Below are 18,156 nucleotides of genomic sequence, written 5' to 3'. Positions count from 1 at the left end.
ATACCTGCAGTGGACGACTGGATGCAGTGTAGTGAGGCTATCTGGGATCAAGCTCACATCCACTTACAACATGCTATTCGCCGACAGAGGGAGCAGGCCAATCTCCATCGGTGACCTGGCCCCAACTATGCTCCAGGGCAGTGGGTTTGGCTATCCACCCGAGATCTTCATCTTCGGCTCCCGTGCAAGAAATTAAGTCCCAGGTACGTTGGTCCTTTCAAAATCCTTCGTCAAATCAATCCTGTGTCCTTCAAGCTTCAGCTCCCTGCTAATTATGTGTTTGCCCCACCTTTCATGTTTTCTTGCTCAAACCTGTGGCAGCTCTGAGAGAGGAGGGCTCTCAAGACCCCCAGAGACCCCTTCCATTCCTCATTGATGGAGAGGAGGCCTTTCGGGTACACAAGCTCCTGGACTCTCGATGCCGGGGTCAGTTTCTCCAATACTTGTTTGACTGGGAGGGCTACGGTCCTGAGGAGTGTTCCTGGACAAACTCGGAGGACATTCTGGACCCTGCTCTCATCTCTGAATTCCACCATGATTTCCCTAATCATCCTGCTCCTGCGGGGGGGGCTCTGTTACACCGGCAGCACCTGCTATCTCTCCTGAACACTGCCAGAGGTCGCCATCTCCAGAGTACTAACCCTTCCTTTACGAACTACCTTTCCCATAACCCTCCACTCAGACTGATTACTCACCCACCTGTTTCACATTATCTCTGTCTATTTAAGTTCCCTGTTTACACGCATTCAGTGCAAAGTCTTGTTCTGCCTAGTCTGCAGTTCTGAGCGTTATTTACCATTACTGTTTTCCCTGTGTTTTGACTCCTGCCTGTTCATTGTATTTCCCAGCCTGCTTGTGTGTTTTTGGACCTATTGCCTGTTTACTGGACTACCCCTCTGTCTTATGGATTTACTTGGTTTGCCTTTCTTGGACTGTCTTCCTGTATACTGAACCCTTGCCTGCTTTTTGTTTACCCTTTGATTTGCTACTTTGTTGTACTGTTTATACTTTTATTAAACTGCTTATGGATCTTAACATTACTGCCCCGGCACCTTCGCTACAATTTGATGCCTCTGTTTGTCCAATGTTATATATTGTCATATGTCTTCCAGTATATACAGTCGGCTGCAAACAAATTTCTTAGAGTTCATACAATAAAGTATAATTACTGGCATCTTTTTTCTGTCAATGCTCTTTTGTGTGTGTGTATTGATGCTTTGGCAATACTGCATGTAAAACAATCATGCCAATAAAATACTTTCAAATTAAAGTTGATTTTAGAGAGAGAAGGGATAACAGACAGAGAGACAGATGGACTTAATGTGTGCTTGTGTAATAGATGATTCAAAGTGTGAGTGTGCGCACAGACTCACACACACAGAGGCAAACACACACACTCATAAATAAAATGTATTCCATTCTCGAAGCAGAGTTAAACTGTCCCTTTCCTTCTATGTCGCTGTCACCTCTCTTCTCCTTCCTGTCTATGTCTCCCAGTCACCCTTTTTTTGCTGTCTCATTCCATCTGAGAACAAATTACAGTGATTAGTTTCTCTATTCTTACACTCTTTCACTTCCTTAGCTATCTTTGCTTTTTTTGTCTTCCATCAATCTTCTTGTTTCCACACTGCAAAAATAATTTCCTTACTTGTTTCCAGTACAAGTTTATTTTTCTTACCCCATTGGCAAATCTTATTTTTCGTGTTATAAAGCTGAAGTGTGTAATTTCTGCGCCACTAACATCACCAACTGGAATTGCAAAAGTAATCACTGTTTTTAAACATATTCCAGAAAACTCCTCTTTCATTGGTTGACCAAAAACAGATGGTCCTGCCCCAAACTCACACCACTGGTCGAGCCAATGTTGCTGTGTCGGGCTGGACGTGTCACTCAAACAAACAGAGAAATTATTTGATAGAGCAACAGAGCCACAGTAGCTATGTTTCCATCAACGCTTTTTTTATGCACAGTTTGGGATATCACATAAAACTGCTGGATGGAAACTCCAAGATGCGAATAAATCTCCAAAATGCGCATTAAAAAATTTGATGCTCGCTTGAGGTGGATACATTTTTTATTCGATAAGAAGAAATGCACATAAACTATGATGGAAACACATTTACCGAATTTACCAAATAAACTCCTGTTGAATTAGTTAGGAATAAAAGATGCACATTAAAAAGGTCATGTGACTGAAATGCTGAAATGCTGCTCCGGTCATCCTTAAATAACGGTGTCTAGAAAATCCAAAGCCTACAAAGAGTTTGCAGAGCAAATAAGTCAAAAACAAACTTGAACCATATGGAACAGAAGGTTTATTGACACTTTTGAAAGATATCTTATAGATCCACACAATATAGTCATAATGATGGATATATAGTGCTCCCAAAAGTGTGTGAGACGCTCTGTCGCTCCCAAACATGAAACAAAATGTTTTGTCTGCATGCTCTAAACCGCCAGTATTTTATTAATAAAACACTCACAGTGGCTACAATTTCTCCGGAAGTAACGATTTCATCCCTTTGAACACCCATGGATGGAAACGCTGCTTTATTCGCACATTGTTTTAGCGATAATATGGTTTTTCGCATAAATTAAATTCGCAACTTGGATGGAATTATAGCTAGTGTTACACTTGTAGGTGAAATAAACCCATAAACGGCTCACTTAAAGTATTCTTTGCAAATTAAGCTTGGGAAACAAGAATAAATTTTAACATCGATAAAATAACAACCATCAGCTTTAAGCATAAGCCTCACTAAAAAAAAAATAGATTTCTCTGAAAACAAGGCGTAATGTCTAATTTAATTTTGCTTTTCAAGTTATGTCTCTTTTTTTAATTATATTTAGCTGAAAAACAAGACAAAAATACTGTATTAGAGAATGAAATTTCACAGAGCACTCCTCCCCTTTTCCTCGTTTCTTTTTTTTTTTTTTTTGCTCTTTCTCTCACTCTCTCTTTCAGTAACCGCAGGAGACTCAGGGGAAATAAATTAGTAATATTTATGATGAAACCATCTCTGTATCGTTGCTTCTCATCTCGTCGCTACATAAAAAAGACACTGATCTTAACAAGCGTACCTATGTAGTCATCCGTCAAACAATCTCCCCACCCACCCATCCATCACGCTGGCACAGTGCACACTTTTTCTTCTCTCCACTGCCCAACACGCCAGCCCAGGTTGTTAAAACTACATAAACCAGCCCGACTCCCTCTGCACCTGAGTCTGCATCCATCATACCAAGGGATGCATCAGCCTCGGTGCCCCCTGCAACATTTTTCTAACGCAATTGCAATGGTCAAATAAGCTCCCAATTCACCTGTAATTTGTTTGCTTTTATCCGAGGTGAATTCCTGTAGAGATTTCTAAATCAGCTTCCAGATACGAGGAGATTTAGTCAGCCTTGCCCATTGAACCTGAAAGTCTACCTGGATGAGACTTTGATATATTTTCCCCACATGTGCTCTCTTTGGTATTCAGATAATCTCACCCCAATTCACCCTATTTCATCTTCCTACCATTAGCTCCCTTGTCTCCTGTATTTATCCTCAACACATTTGTATAAATACAAATTGTAATGCAAATTGTATACTATACCTCAAACATTTTCATACCTGCATGGAACAACTTTTTTTAGGCTTACAGCCACATTAGGAGATAGGAAAGTACAGTCTCAAGTGCCTTAGTCTGTTAATAAAACAATTGCTACATAAAAACAGTAATGACACATTTTTATAAAAACTTTATTTTTTTAAAGGGATAGTTCACCAAAAAAATGACAATTCTGTAATAATTTGCTCACCCTCATGTTGTTCCAAACCCCTATGACTTTCTTTCTTCTGTGGAACACAATAGGAGATAGGCAGTATGTTACTCTCAGTCACCATTAATGTTTTATTGCATCTTTTTTCCATATAATAAAAGAGAATGGCATCTTTTATCTTAAAATCTCTTTTGTGTTCCACAAAAGCCATACAGGTTTGGAACAACATCAGGGTGAGTAAATGATGACAGATTTGGGTGAACTATCACCCCAAGATATAAGCAAAGTGCCATCTTTCCGCTTGAAGAGACCTGATCTAGTAGTTTAAGGTTAATAGTTGGCTTCTAAGGTTACTGTGCAGTGATATAGCCAGTAGCTAGGTGAAAAGGTGTTGCACGTCATAACTGTTACCAGTGCTGGGTAGATTACTTCTGAATTGCAATCCGGTACTGATTAAAAATTACATTACTAAAATTGCAACCAGTAACGTAATCTCTTGGATTATATTTTTAGACAATCTAATCTGATTGTTTTTGGATTACTTTTGGATTACCTCTGACCTAACTCTTGTTTATTTGATGTCACATACCTTTAAGTAGGATAACTTTATACTATTTTGACATTACAGGTGCATCTCAATAAATTAGAATGTCGTGGAAAAGTTCATTTATTTCAGTAATTCAACTCAAATTGTGAAACTCGTGTATTAAATAAATTCAATGCACACAGACTGAAGTAGTTTAAGTCTTTGGTTCTTTTAATTGTGATGATTTTGGCTCACATTTAACAAAAACCCACCAATTCACTATCTCAAAAAATTAGAATATGGTGACATGCCAATCAGCTAATCAACTCAAAACACCTGCAAAGGTTTCCTGAGCCTTCAAAATGGTCTCTCAGTTTGGTTCACTAGGCTACACAATCATGGGGAAGACTGCTGATCTGACAGTTGTCCAGAAGACAATAATTGACACCCTTCACAAGGAAGGTAAGCCACAATCATTCATTGCCAAAGAAGCTGGCTGTTCACAGAATGCTGTATCCAAGCATGTTAATAGAAAGTTGAGTGGAAGGAAAAAGTGTGGAAGAAAAAGATGCACAACCAACCGAGAGGACCGCAGCCTTATGAGGATTGTCAAGCAAAATCGATTCAAGAATTTGGGTGAACTTCACAAGGAATGGACTGAGGCTGGGGTCAAGGCATCAAGAGCCACCACACACAGACGTGTCAAGGAATTTGCCTACAGTTGTCGTATTCCTCTTGTTAAGCCACTCCTGAACCACAGACAACGTCAGCGGCGTCTTACCTGGGCTAAGGAGAAGAAGAACTGGACTGTTGCCCAGTGGTCCAAAGTCCTCTTTTCAGATGAGAGCAAGTTTTGTATTTCATTTGGAAACCAAGGTCCTAGAGTCTGGAGGAAGGGTGGAGAAGCTCATAGCCCAAGTTGCTTGAAGTACAGTGTTAAGTTTCCACAGTCTGTGATGATTTGGGGTGCAATGTCATCTGCTGGTGTTGGTTCATTGTGTTTTTTGAAAACCAAAGTCACTGCACCCGTTTACCAAGAAATTTTGGAGCACTTCATGCTTCCTTCTGCTGACCAGCTTTTTAAAGATGCTGATTTCATTTTCCAGCAGGATTTGGCACCTGCCCACACTGCCAAAAGCACCAAAAGTTGGTTAAATGACCATGGTGTTGGTGTGCTTGACTGGCCAGCAAACTCACCAGACCTGAACCCCATAGAGAATCTATGGGGTATTGTCAAGAGGAAAATGAGAAACAAGAGACCAAAAAATGCAGATGAGCTGAAGGCCACTGTCAAAGAAACCTGGGCTTCCATACCACCTCGGCAGTGCCACAAACTGATCACCTCCATGCCACGCCAAATTGAGGCAGTAATTAAAGCAAAAGCAGCCCCTACCAAGTATTGAGTACATATACAGTAAATGAACATACTTTCCAGAAGGCCAACAATTCACTAAAAATGTTTTTTTTATTGGTCTTATGATGTATTCTAATTTTTTGAGATAGTGAATTGGTGGGTTTTTGTTAAATGTGAGCCAAAATCATCACAATTAAAAGAACCAAAGACTTAAACTACTTCAGTTTGTGTGCATTGAATTTATTTAATACACGAGTTTCACAATTTGAGCTGAATTACTGAAATAAATGAACTTTTCCACGACATTCTAATTTATTGAGATGCACCTGTATGTTGCTTAAATGCATTTGAGAAAACATACTTAATGAATAAAAATATGAGAATTAATATGATTTTTTGTTTTACTCACTATTTTTTTTGGCAAAGATGGCAGAAAAAGATGGTATGAATTATTTTTATTTAGAAGAGGATTAGTGAGGGTCACTTGATTTGATGTAGACAAAGTATTTCACAGCTATTCATCAGCAGTGTTTAGTATTGTGGATAATTATTCATCAAGAGAAGACAGGGTTAGGGATGGGGTTAAAGGTTAGCAGTTAGGGTTAATCTTACTTATAAGCAATCTAACGTATATAAATGATTTAACGTATATAAGCGTATATGGCTGATTTAGAGGGGATTAATAAATTATGAAAATATACTGCCGTTGCCTGATTATTGTTATCATGTAATCCATAAAAAATAACTGTAATCTGATTACAAGTATTTTCAAATGCAATTTAATCTAATTATAAGTACTTGATTTTTGCAAATTGATAATGTAATCCACATAACGTGTAATCCGTTACTACCAAGCTCTAGTTAGTTACGGCCCTCTAATTTGATACGTATTAGTTTTCCTAGAGGGCAGATACTGTATTTAGGCCTCGTCCACACTAATATGTTGTCGGCTAAAAACACATTTTTCATCATTGGTTTCTATGACTTTTCAGTACTAGAAAGCCTTTTTGAAAGTCTTGATTTTTGGTAGAGGAAAATGCAGTTTCAGCATAGAGGAGAGGTGTAAATATAGCAAAATCAATGCGATTTCAAACTAAAATTTATTAGTGTGGAAGTGGCCTTAGTATAACCATAGACTATTTAGAAGAGACGGGCTACTTCTATTAAAATGAATGGAAGAAATTGGAACGCCCCAATCGTCAACCAATCTCTGGGTCAACAGATGTAGAAAGGAAGTCCCGCCTTATAGGTAAAAGAGCCAGTCACCTTTTAGATACAAACATCGCCTGTCAATCAACTTGGGGACACGCATTTATGATGCCAGTGTTATCAGATTTGACTGCTGATTTGAAATGTTCTTTAATTGTAATCTTGACCAACCTTTTTGGAGAGTTTTATCTTTCCTCATTCAAACAGATAGGTGCTGCCCTTGTATGGTGCTTGTTTACATAGAAAAATAGCTGACCGAGAGCATTCCAAAGATGGCCGCCAGTGGACCGACTTTCTAGGAAAACTTTGGTAGACACTTTGGTTCCAGACAGGCCCTCATTATGTGTATTGTTCTATACTGTAATAACCAATTAGCATCCAGGACCGGAACAGTAGAACAATAGCTTTAAAACAACAACATGCATATATTGGTGTACCATGAGATCAACATGAGGAAGCTACTTACTTTGTGTGAAATGCGGAGGGTTATCATTGACGTCTGTCAATCGTACAGTAACTGTTGTTGTTCCTGACAGACCACCCAAATGGCCGCCCATGTCTTTAGCTTGTAGAACCACCAGATACTGATCCTGTGCTTCTCTATCCAGATCAGGAACTGCGGTACGTAGGATACCTGATTGAGAAGAGGAAAGAGGGACAAAGAGAGAAACACATAACAAATTTAATAATTTCCTTGAAATAAATTATTTCCACGTGTTCTTGGAAACTTTCATAAAAGTGTACCGATAACAAAGGCCATCAGTGCAATACTACAACAATCAGACAACAGTTTACATGGAGCTTTATGAAAGTATCATAAGGAAGTTTAACTGTGGATACATACTGTAGATAGGCATAGACCTTTCAGAATGCTATGGCTCAGAATGCTAATTCCCGTTAATGAGCGAAAAAGAATGCTATGCAATGCATACAGGACAGAATTAGGTTAATATTCTTGATTAGCATTCAAAAACCTCAGGGAGAAAAAGCCCTCTCACTCATATCAGCGTGGGGTCCACAAATGTCAACAAAATTAATTAGGTTTCATTAGACGACCAAATGGAATCAACACACGAAGGAAGACCACGTAGACAGAGGCACAATACACCAACTGCTACACATACATCCACACAATGGGTCTGTGCAAGCAGACTCTCTTATAAAATTCATATTTCATTCTCTCTCTCTCTCCTTCTTTTCAACATGTCATACATACAAATACCCATCATTCTGTTCTCAACCCCCTAGCACTCACACACACAGACTGGCCACACAGTGCCCACTGCGTATAGAAATGCCCAGTTCACTTCTGCCAATTCCACTTTACAGCACAAAGAATCAAGAGAGATTTTTCAAATGACTGCAGCCTCCCTGTAACCCTGAATAAAAGCCTCTCGCAGGTCCCAAAAGCTGCCAAGGCTGAGGGCGGAGAGCATTCCCCAGTGCCATTTAAGCTTCCAATATAATAGTTCTTAAACCTACAGTGGTGTCCTCAGGAAGAACTTATTTTTGTTTTTCAGCCCTCAGAACTGTGATTCAGTTTCAGTGTTTGCTGCAAGTGCCCACATTTACATTTAAATTTAGTCATTTAGCAGACACCAAAGTGACTTACAAATGAGGAACATAACATGAAATTTGTCATACAAAATGTGTCCAAATGTAAAAACTATCCATATGGCAACTACCGAAACCACTGTGGAAAACACCTTATTAATGTGAGTTGAATGCTTTACCATCAACCCACATTATGTGATTCCTTGAAATATGTATGTGCTGCTCACTTTGAGGTGTGGAGCTCCTGTGATGAAGATATGAGGAACTAACTTAATAGATTAACAATGATTCATATACATGTTTAAAGAAATGGGGCCCCTTTTTAGTACATTTTTAAGGTGAGCCCATATATCGGCCAAACATCAGTATCAGCCAAAAAAAGCAATTAGCAATTGCAATCGATAGTGATTGTTTAAAAACAGACAATTATCAGGGCTGATTATTTCCTGTCAAAACGGAGTGGAAAAATGCAATAAATCTTGTGTGGAATTACTCTGAATTAGGTGACAATGACAGCCGAGCTGCAAGTTATTAGTGTCATATCTTCCCAAACTGTTCACACAAGATCTCCTTCACCTGAGTATTAACCCATAACCGGACTACATTTCCCAGAACCCCCTTCCTGCCATTGACTCTCACACCTGATTGCTATTCATTTACTCACTGTGTATATAATCCCCACTCAGAGTTCACTTCATTGCAAAGTCTTGCCAATTCACCCATTGTCTTGCATTTGTGAGCGTTTATCTTTATCTACTGCCTGCCTTTGATTATTGCTTGTCCCTTGGATTACCCCTTTGTTTACTGTCTTTGATTTGTTACTTTTTTGGATTGCTTACCTTGTTTTGACCTCTGCCTGTTTAACTACGATTGCATTAAACTCTGTGCATGGATCTTCACTCGGTGTCTGCCTCTGACTCGTTACAATTAGCTTATTACTGCTAGAATTTCACTAGGTGGAACTACCATTAAAACTTTAAAGACAACTAGTTTGATTACTAACCTTAAAGCTCAACACAGGAAGGAACATGATGAGTGTGTTAAAGCTAAAACACAGGCTGCTTCAGCTAAAAGGCGGCTTGCTTCATCATTCAGTGTTTTGAATATAGTGTGTTCAGAATTTAATGTGAGTTAAAGGGATATTTCACCCTAAAATCAAAATTCATAATTTACTCACCCTAATTCCACTCCAGATGTGCATTTCTTTCTTCTGCAAAACACAATGAAGATTTTTAGAAGAATCTCAGCTCTGTTGGTCCATACAATGCAACTGAATGGTGACCACAAAAGTAAATCCATACAACTCCAGTGGTTTAATATGTCTTCCGAAGTGATATAAGTGTGGGTGAGAAACAGATCAATATTTAAGTCCTTATTTACAATAAATCTTCACTTTAAAAATGTGAGACTGAAAATGGAGATTTACAGTAAGAAAGGACTTAAATATTGATCTGTTTCTCACCCACACCCATCATATCACTTCTGCAGATATGGATTTTACCCCAGAGTCATATTGATTGCTTTTTTGTGGCCTTTATGTGATTTTGTTTTTGAGCTGGTCACCATTCACTTGCAATGTAAGGACCAACAGAGCTGAGATATTCTTCTAAAACTCTTTGTGTTCTGCAGAAGCAAAAAAGTCATACACATCTGGGATGACATGAGGGTGAGTGAGAGAATTTTCATTTTGGAATGAACTATCCCTTTAAGAACTTTCAAATAAATAAGAAATCTTACCAAGTTAATGTGAGTCTGACAGGAGGCTATTTAGAATTCAATTAATGAGAATTAATAATGTGCTTTTTGTTTCAGTGTTTTGCTTCTATATGAAAATAGATTCTCTAATTCTGAAAAAGCATTAAAAAAGCAAAAATACCAAAATATTGGTATCAGCAGCTGCTGTTCTAAATAATGGATATCAATATCAGCACATAGATTTTGTATCGGTGTATCCCTTGTAAGTTTGCCAAAGAATGTGTTTTGATGGATCATGATTATCTGAAAATATACCTCAATGACTACCTGAAAATGAGTGTTTGAGATCAATACTGTGATCTAATGTGACTACTTTTATCATTTTGTTGATTGTGTTTTATGTGGTATTACTCTTTTTCTTTATTTCAGATTTTGTGCTTTAATAACCTCTTGTTTTACTTTTAATTTTGTTCTCATTTGTGCATCTGTAAATTTTTGAAATATGTGGATTTTTACTTCTATAAAATAATAGAAATGACCTCATTCCATATTATTTGTTTTATTATACCTTCCTCTATATAATTGGGATTCATTTCACATAGGGGTTTTGCCTAATGAAGACCAGGTCGAAACATTGCTGTTGTTCAATACAATTTTGCATTAATATCAGTGTGCTGATGTTTACTATTTTTCCTGAGTTTTCTGCATTGTGTTCTGTTATGTTTGAATATGCGCACTTTTTCTATAATTTCTATGTTTTTCTCTATTATCATAAATAATCTAAATAACAAAAAAAACAAAACAAAAAAATTCAGCAGCTTGCGCATATGAATACATTTCTGCCAAGTCTGGGTTATTGAGCAGTAAAGGGAGGGAGGGGAGAAATAGGAGCAAAGGAAAAGAGGAATGAGGAAAGAAGCAAAGAGATGAAGGGAGGGCAGAGTGAGGGGGAACTCCAGGATTCGATCAGGCCTTTGAAGGAGGAGCAATGTGGCTCTAATGGGTGATCAGGGACTGAGGCTGGCCTTAGGACACTATATCATGAAACTGAAGGCTCTCTATTCTGCAAAAGCATTTTAATTGTTAAGGGAATGTTCCAGGTTCAATACAAGTTAAGCTCAATTGACAGCATCATATTGATTACCAAAAAAAAATGTATTTAAACTCATCCCACCTTTTCTTAAAAAATAAAAGCAAAAATCTGGGTTACAGTGAGGCACTTACAATGGAAGTGAATGGGGGCCAATTCTTTGTGTTAAAATACTCACTGTTTCAAAAGTTTAGCCAGAAGACGTAAACAATATGCATGTTAACATGATTTTAGTGTGATAAAATAGCTTACTAACCTTTTCTGTGTAAAGTTATAGCCAAATTTACAACTTCATTGCCAATGCAATATAATGTCAACAAAATTTAAAATCCTAAAACCACTGTAAAAATAACAACTTACATCAAATAATACATGAGTTTTAATATGATAATTAATTTATGTGCTTTTATAAAAGTATAAGCTTCACATTTCTGGTTTTAAATCCTCCAAAATTGGCCACATTCACTTTCATTGTCTCCATTCACTTCCATTGTAAGTGTCTCACTGTAACATAGATTTTTGCTTTTTGTTTTTAAAGAAAAGGAGGGACGAGTCAAATTGAATTTTTGTGGTAATCAACATTATGCAACAAATGCTGTCTATTGAGCTTTACTTGTATTGAACCCAGAATATTCTTTGAAATGTTGCGAGCCAGACTCAAACTCACATTGGCCACATGAGCACCATGCCGTGTTGGAAAATCTGCACTACCTGGCTGAAAAGATCAACTTAGATCAGCATGAAAGTTATTTTTGCTGGGTTCTTTTTCTGATTTAGCAGGTGGACTAGCATAACCATTCTAGTAACTAGCAACACTACGTTGGTTGAAGCTGGTTGACTAGCATGGTCTGGTTGTTAAAGCTGCTGGACCAAGAAAGTCTTGTTGGTTAAGCTACTGTACATAAGCTAAAGTGTGTAATTCCTGCACCATTAGCATCACCAAATGGAATTGCAAAATTACCTGGAAAGGTAAATTTTTGGAAGGAAATATTAGTGGTGCTTACCGTGGTACAACTTGCTGCTACAATGTCTCACAAAGGGTCTACGAGTCAAAGGAGGCCACCCCCATGTCTCTACGGTGTTCTTGTTCAGAGATATGGTGTTCTAGACATTGCTAGGTGGTTGCTATGGTGTTGCAGGGGGTTGTTAGGATATCACTAAACTTATCTTACTACCCCAAGTGAAAAGAGGTCATCCCCATTCTCTACGATTTTCTTTTCTGGAGAAATGAGCCCTTTGCTCCCATGTAAATGTTAAGTCTATGATCTTTTTTGCCCATTTTTTTAACCTGCCGGGCGAACATCATATGCATGATTACTTATAAAAGTCATAGCAGACCTCTCCTCATTAAGCCGATTTGACACCTCATTCATGGGTATACGTCAAACAGTGTGGGACGAGTTCCGCACCAAAGTTTTGGTGGAAGAAGAATTGGTTTGGAGTATCCCTAAACGAAGTTCAGGGCAATAGTTATAATGGTGCCTTGCTAAAGAAAGCACCACTAATGATTGTTCAATCATTGAACAAACAGATCCCCGCTCCAAACTCATTTTAGTCCAATGTTGCTATGCCGGGCTGTTCGGGATGCTCAAAGAAACAGAGCAATGTTTTGATAGCACCAGAGAGCTGCAGTGTTGACACTTTTTAGGGAAATCAACCTTCTAATGGCTTAATTATAGCTGACTCTGCATCTTATAGGAGAAAGTATTTTAACACAAACTTCTGCTTTAAAAAGATTGCTTAGGACACCAGCATACTAGCATTCCAAACCCAACATATGCTGGTGACCAGCAATTCTGTTCTTTTCAGTAATGTAACTTGTAGGATATTAGATGCAGAAGAGCGAACAATTGCTGCAATATGACTTGAATCTAGAAAACCCAACCTTTTAATCCTGGAATTCCTCAACATCATAAATTAAAATATTCTGCTTGAATAGGCGCCAAGAAGTCTAGATGAAGCTCACATCTGGCCAATAAAACTAACAAAGGGATTTGTCCAGATAGCACATGACTTGAGAACTTTACGCTTCTCAGGAAATACCCCCACATTTAATGGTTATCGCCTGACACTGCCATCAAGACCATCTCTGCAAAGAGACCCTAAGGGCAGAGGTTATGGGCAATAAAAGACAGAGAACACACTCCCTGGAAAGGCTTAAAACAAACTCTGTTTTTGTCCTTCGATATAGACCAATCACAACAGACTGGGACATCTGACCAATCAGAGCAGAGTAGGCTCTCTGAAAGGAGGAGTTTAGAATGAATCCTTTAGAACGGTCATTGAACGAGTCGTTTTTGACACTGGGAAAAAAAGGTAATGCTGCAATTTAAATGATGAGCAAATTAAAGTGTTTTTTGACCTTGGATGCATGTAAATCTATTGTATGAGACCTTTAAAACAAAATTAGGCACATTTAAAAACCATAATAGGTGCTCTTTAAAATATGTGTAGTGATTTGTAATCACTTATAACTGACAAATCGATAATACACCTATTATTATCGTGTTTTATCCTCATGATAATACATGAGGATAAAATACCTCATGTTTACTATCATTGAAATTCTTTCTGCATTTCAGGAATGTTTATGTTAATTAATTTTTAATATATTCAGTTGTATCCAAGATATAAAAGTTAATGATTAAAAATGCACAATTTTGAGTGGGACATTTGTAAGAATCCTCCACACAAAGGATTGTAAATCAACTTCGAAAAGGACAGACCAGTTGACCAAGTGACTCTGAAAAGCACTTCTGATTGGCTCAGGACACCTTTGGGGTGCAGCCAATTTCAACTCAAAATTTTCCTACCAAAGAAGAAGTCTTCGGTGGTGGTCTCCTCTCTTCTTCGGCTCTCTTGCTCTTCACTTCCTCTACAGCTCCTCATCCTCTGTGCTCTTGCCCTCATGGCTTGTAGCCTCCGTGCCATGTAGAGTCCAAGGAAACTCAGGACCCAAAGTCCCGAGGAAGCTTCTAACTCTCTGCTCTACACACACATGTAACGGGAGTCGCGAGTCCTCCTTGCAGAAGGCCTCGCTTCAAAGCCTGCCTCATCATCCATCGAGACAATAACTATCCACGATCATAACAGAGTCCAATACATCGACAGAACAAACTTTCTACAAAGAGCCAATGAACCAAGCCATAGCAAGGAAAAGCAACGCAAGAAAACGCAACGACATGCAAGTACATCTCCAGACTTTTGCTGAAAGTGCTGGTGTATTATTTAAATACTTTGGGTAATCCGATTGCAAATCGATTTAGACTTGGATAAATGGTTCTTAAGGTATTGTCAACAGACTCCATAAAGTTCATTTTCTCTGTATTGATCATTCTGTCATTTTACTCACCAACCTGTTTCATGTTTTTATGTGTTAGATTAGTTTTTATGTTTAGAATAGCAATAAAGTTTGTTTGTATTCAAAGATAATTTGACTGTGGTATATTTTGATAAATAATCTTGTCACTTGATTTTAAAAGATCTTGCTTCAAAGTTACACCTTGCTTCAAAGCTACATTTTCAATAAGCCATGAGAATAATATTACTCCAATAAGTGAATTAATCATAATTCCCTTATTAAAGCTAATTCCTTACAATAGAAATTTTGAGCGGATACAACAAGACGTTATATTACGATTTTTAATGCTGGAGCATTTTATTCAGACAAATAATATATTGTCATTTATCTTTCTTATAATGGTTGTCGAATGTGACTGATTCCATTATACATTTTCTTACATTATAATGACGTAGAATAAGGGCAGTTTAAATTAATTCCTAACACACATACTGTTCCTACAAACTGCTAGGCCTAAACTGATCCAAAACATACCTGTCTGGGGGTCCACAGAGAAGTGCGGCTGCCCCTGAACCAGCGTGTACACTAGCCGAGCGCTGTTCCCATAGGTTGGATCATCAGCATCTGAAGCAGTCACCTGGATGATAGAGGTCCCTGAGGCAGAGTACACGAGAGAGTGAAAATGAGAGGAAAAGAAAGACAATATGAGATGATCGATACAGAACATATGAACATGGGAAATACCAGGTCACCACAGGACAAGCACATTAAACATACAAAGACTGACAGATTGTTCTCCTCATTCTTTTCTACCTGTCATCCCCCCCCCCACCCCCACTTAAGTGTGACAAATATTGTATTCTCTCACCTCTCCTCAGCTTCTTTCTTTCTTGCCTCTGTCTGTCTGTCTGCATTTCTCTTCATCTCCTTCTTCAATTCCCTTTTGCTACCTCTCTCAATCTCTCTGTCGGTTGCTGCGGCCACACTCCACCATTCCCTTAACTCCCTCATGTCCTGAATCGCTTCCCTATTTCAGTCTTTTTTCTAACTAAATAAATCCAAGACAGTCAGCTTCATGTGAAGGACTGAAATTGTTTTAAAAAATACATTTATGTACAATGAAAAGAGAACTACATGTCCCATGGGGCAATAGGGCTGACAAGCTCAGAGGGATGGGGAGGTTGGTGGGAGCAGCTGTTGCAGTTTTCAGACATCAAAAGCCTGACAGTGTCACCAAGAGACAGAGTGTAGGTTGAAGGGAGGATGTAGTCTGATTACACATCTTTCACAGGTAGTTAAGAAGCAGGAGAAGGCAAATGGAAGACAGCAGGATAATGAAAGTGAGAGAGAGAGAGATGGAGATTGCGACAGTAAACGAATGATCTGATAGGCAGATCAAAAAGAGTTGTGACTGCAGGGTTGATGCAACATGCATTCGCTCAGAGAAATCTATTCATATTCAATCTGAGTGCAACCGCAAAAACATGCCACAATTTAGACTGATAACACATTCACACTGGTGGAATATTTGATTGGAATGGAGCTCGGTTCAGTTTACCCCAGCAAGGGTTCAAGTATTCAAATTCAAAGAATCAGACTCTAAACACAGAATATTCCCGTTGTGATTTTGTTTGCTGTTGGAATCTTTTGAAATTAATTAAACTTGGTTCAGAAAAACAAAATAGCGCAGTTGACGAGGTGTAATATTTTGAACCACCTCACACAGACGTGAAATCTATAACCATGAGAGGTTATTTGCTGAATGAGCATCATTAACATTTAAACACTGCAAATTATAGAGAGCTTTTTATTGGCTTTTCATATGACAGCATATATGAAGGATTTTGGGAATAAACATTGGCTCAGCTTGAATCCTTATGGCTCCATTTTAAAAACCTAATGAGCTGCCTAGCTGTCTACTGCCTACATAACTAGCTGCCTCCACAGAAAATGGAGACTTTCTAAAACGCTCTCCATAACCATATACCTCCGAAAACAATGACGTTATGAAACTGAAAATGGAGGTTTTAAAACTTAAATGGATTAGTGTGGATGTGGCCATAAACTCGCAAATTGATACTTAAAAGAATGCCCTAATAAGAATAAAAACACATAGCACACACAAATACTGGGTAAAATATGAAATTTTCAATTAGATACTTGATAAGATCAGTCGCAGCTTGCCCAGTGTAGCAGAAGGGGGTGCGGTTACCTGGACACAATGCTGGCATGAAAGCAATTGTAATTATTGGTGAATGTGGCAACTAGCAAAACTTCTGTGAAGACACTGTGAGTTGAATGCTTTACCATCCCCTATGTGTAACCGGTCCTGCTCAACCTGCTCCTAGTGGGATTCGAACCGGCGTCAACCGGCATGGGAGGCGGTCACTCTAATGAGGAGGCTAAAGGCTACAGCCTCTAGCGTCAGTCGCTAGTGCGCCTCTTGAGGCCAGGGTAGTGAGGTTTACACATACCGCACAGCTATCACATACCAGCTGGCTTCCGTTACACTCACCCTACTAAATCTCACTTCCATCTGGGTCATGGCACCACTGTAACCGGTCCTGCTGGACCCACTCCGAGCGGGATCCGAACAGGCATCAGCTGCCATGGGAGGTGGGTGTGCTAATGAGGAGGCTAAAGCTACAGCCTCTAGCATCAGTCACTAGTGCGCCTTTTGAGGACGGGGGAGTGAGGTTTATACATACCGCACAGCTATCATGTACCAGCTGGCTCCCGTTACATATGCAATATGAATATGTATGTTATTTGAGATATAAATGTTGGACTGAGGTTGGTTAATGTGCTAAAGCTAGCGGCAACATATCGCATGCATTTAAATGTTACTTCCATCAGCTGAAAAACGACGAATGCTTCGGTGTAGTAAAAAAAATAACCCATCAGTGTTCCTTTTGTAACAGTACTGCAGATCAAAAATTCAAACACTAGATGGCCGAGTACATTTGGAACACAGCTAGAGTTTGCCGTTAGCATGTTGCTAAGCTAAAAATGCAATACTCTAATAAGCATAAAAACACATAGCACACACAAACATTGGGTAAAATACTCAATTGTTAATTAGATAGTAGATTAGATTAGACTAGATTTAAGTAAATTATATAATTTTTTATCGATACTTTTCAGTATTAAGTGGATTATAAGTATATTTAAAATCAATATTTCTCTCGTTTCGTCCGCTATCTTCAATTATTTTTTTTTCACTGAGCCCACAATGCATTATGGTATTGCCTTCACTGTGAAGCATGGGCGTATGTTGTCTTCCAGTACCTATGTTTGCCATCTCAGTTACTGTGGCACTGTAAGGCCCGTCCTCAAACACAGGTGGGTTGTCGTTGATATCTTGCACTCTAATGATAAACTGGGAGGAGGGCTCCAGGGCACGCTCTGTCTGACTGTCTGTTGCTGTGGCAATCAGCCGGTATTCGTCCTTCTCCTCCCTGTCCAAGGGCTTGGTAACATGGATGTTGCCAGTCTTCTCGTCAATCACGAAAACTGACCCCGCCCCCTCACCCCGCAGCACGTACTTAGTGCGTCCATCACCTCTGTCCATGTCAGTGTGAAGCTGAGGGGGAGAGAAAAAGAGAAAAAAGAGAGGATGAGACAGAGACAGATGGATTAAAAGAGATTGACGTTAAAAGAGA

General features: G+C 38.8%; 1 protein-coding gene across 1 annotated transcript in view; it reads right to left on the bottom strand.

The window, feature by feature from the left end:
• Positions 1 to 18,156, bottom strand: part of LOC127442342 (uncharacterized) — a 219,310-nt gene that overhangs the window by 67,679 nt on the left and 133,475 nt on the right. Inside the window, exons 3-5 of the mRNA XM_051700298.1 lie at positions 17,783 to 18,077; positions 15,029 to 15,148; positions 7,321 to 7,488 (exon numbers count right to left, since the gene is read on the bottom strand). Of these exons, the coding sequence (XP_051556258.1) occupies positions 7,321 to 7,488; positions 15,029 to 15,148; positions 17,783 to 18,077 (583 nt within the window). The remainder of the gene's footprint in view (positions 1 to 7,320; positions 7,489 to 15,028; positions 15,149 to 17,782; positions 18,078 to 18,156) is intronic.

Source organism: Myxocyprinus asiaticus, chromosome 6, assembly GCF_019703515.2.
Source record: "Myxocyprinus asiaticus isolate MX2 ecotype Aquarium Trade chromosome 6, UBuf_Myxa_2, whole genome shotgun sequence".
NCBI classification, from domain to species: domain Eukaryota; kingdom Metazoa; phylum Chordata; class Actinopteri; order Cypriniformes; family Catostomidae; genus Myxocyprinus; species Myxocyprinus asiaticus.
Note: the sequence above shows the minus strand (reverse complement) of the source record. Positions and strands in the feature narration are given on the sequence as shown.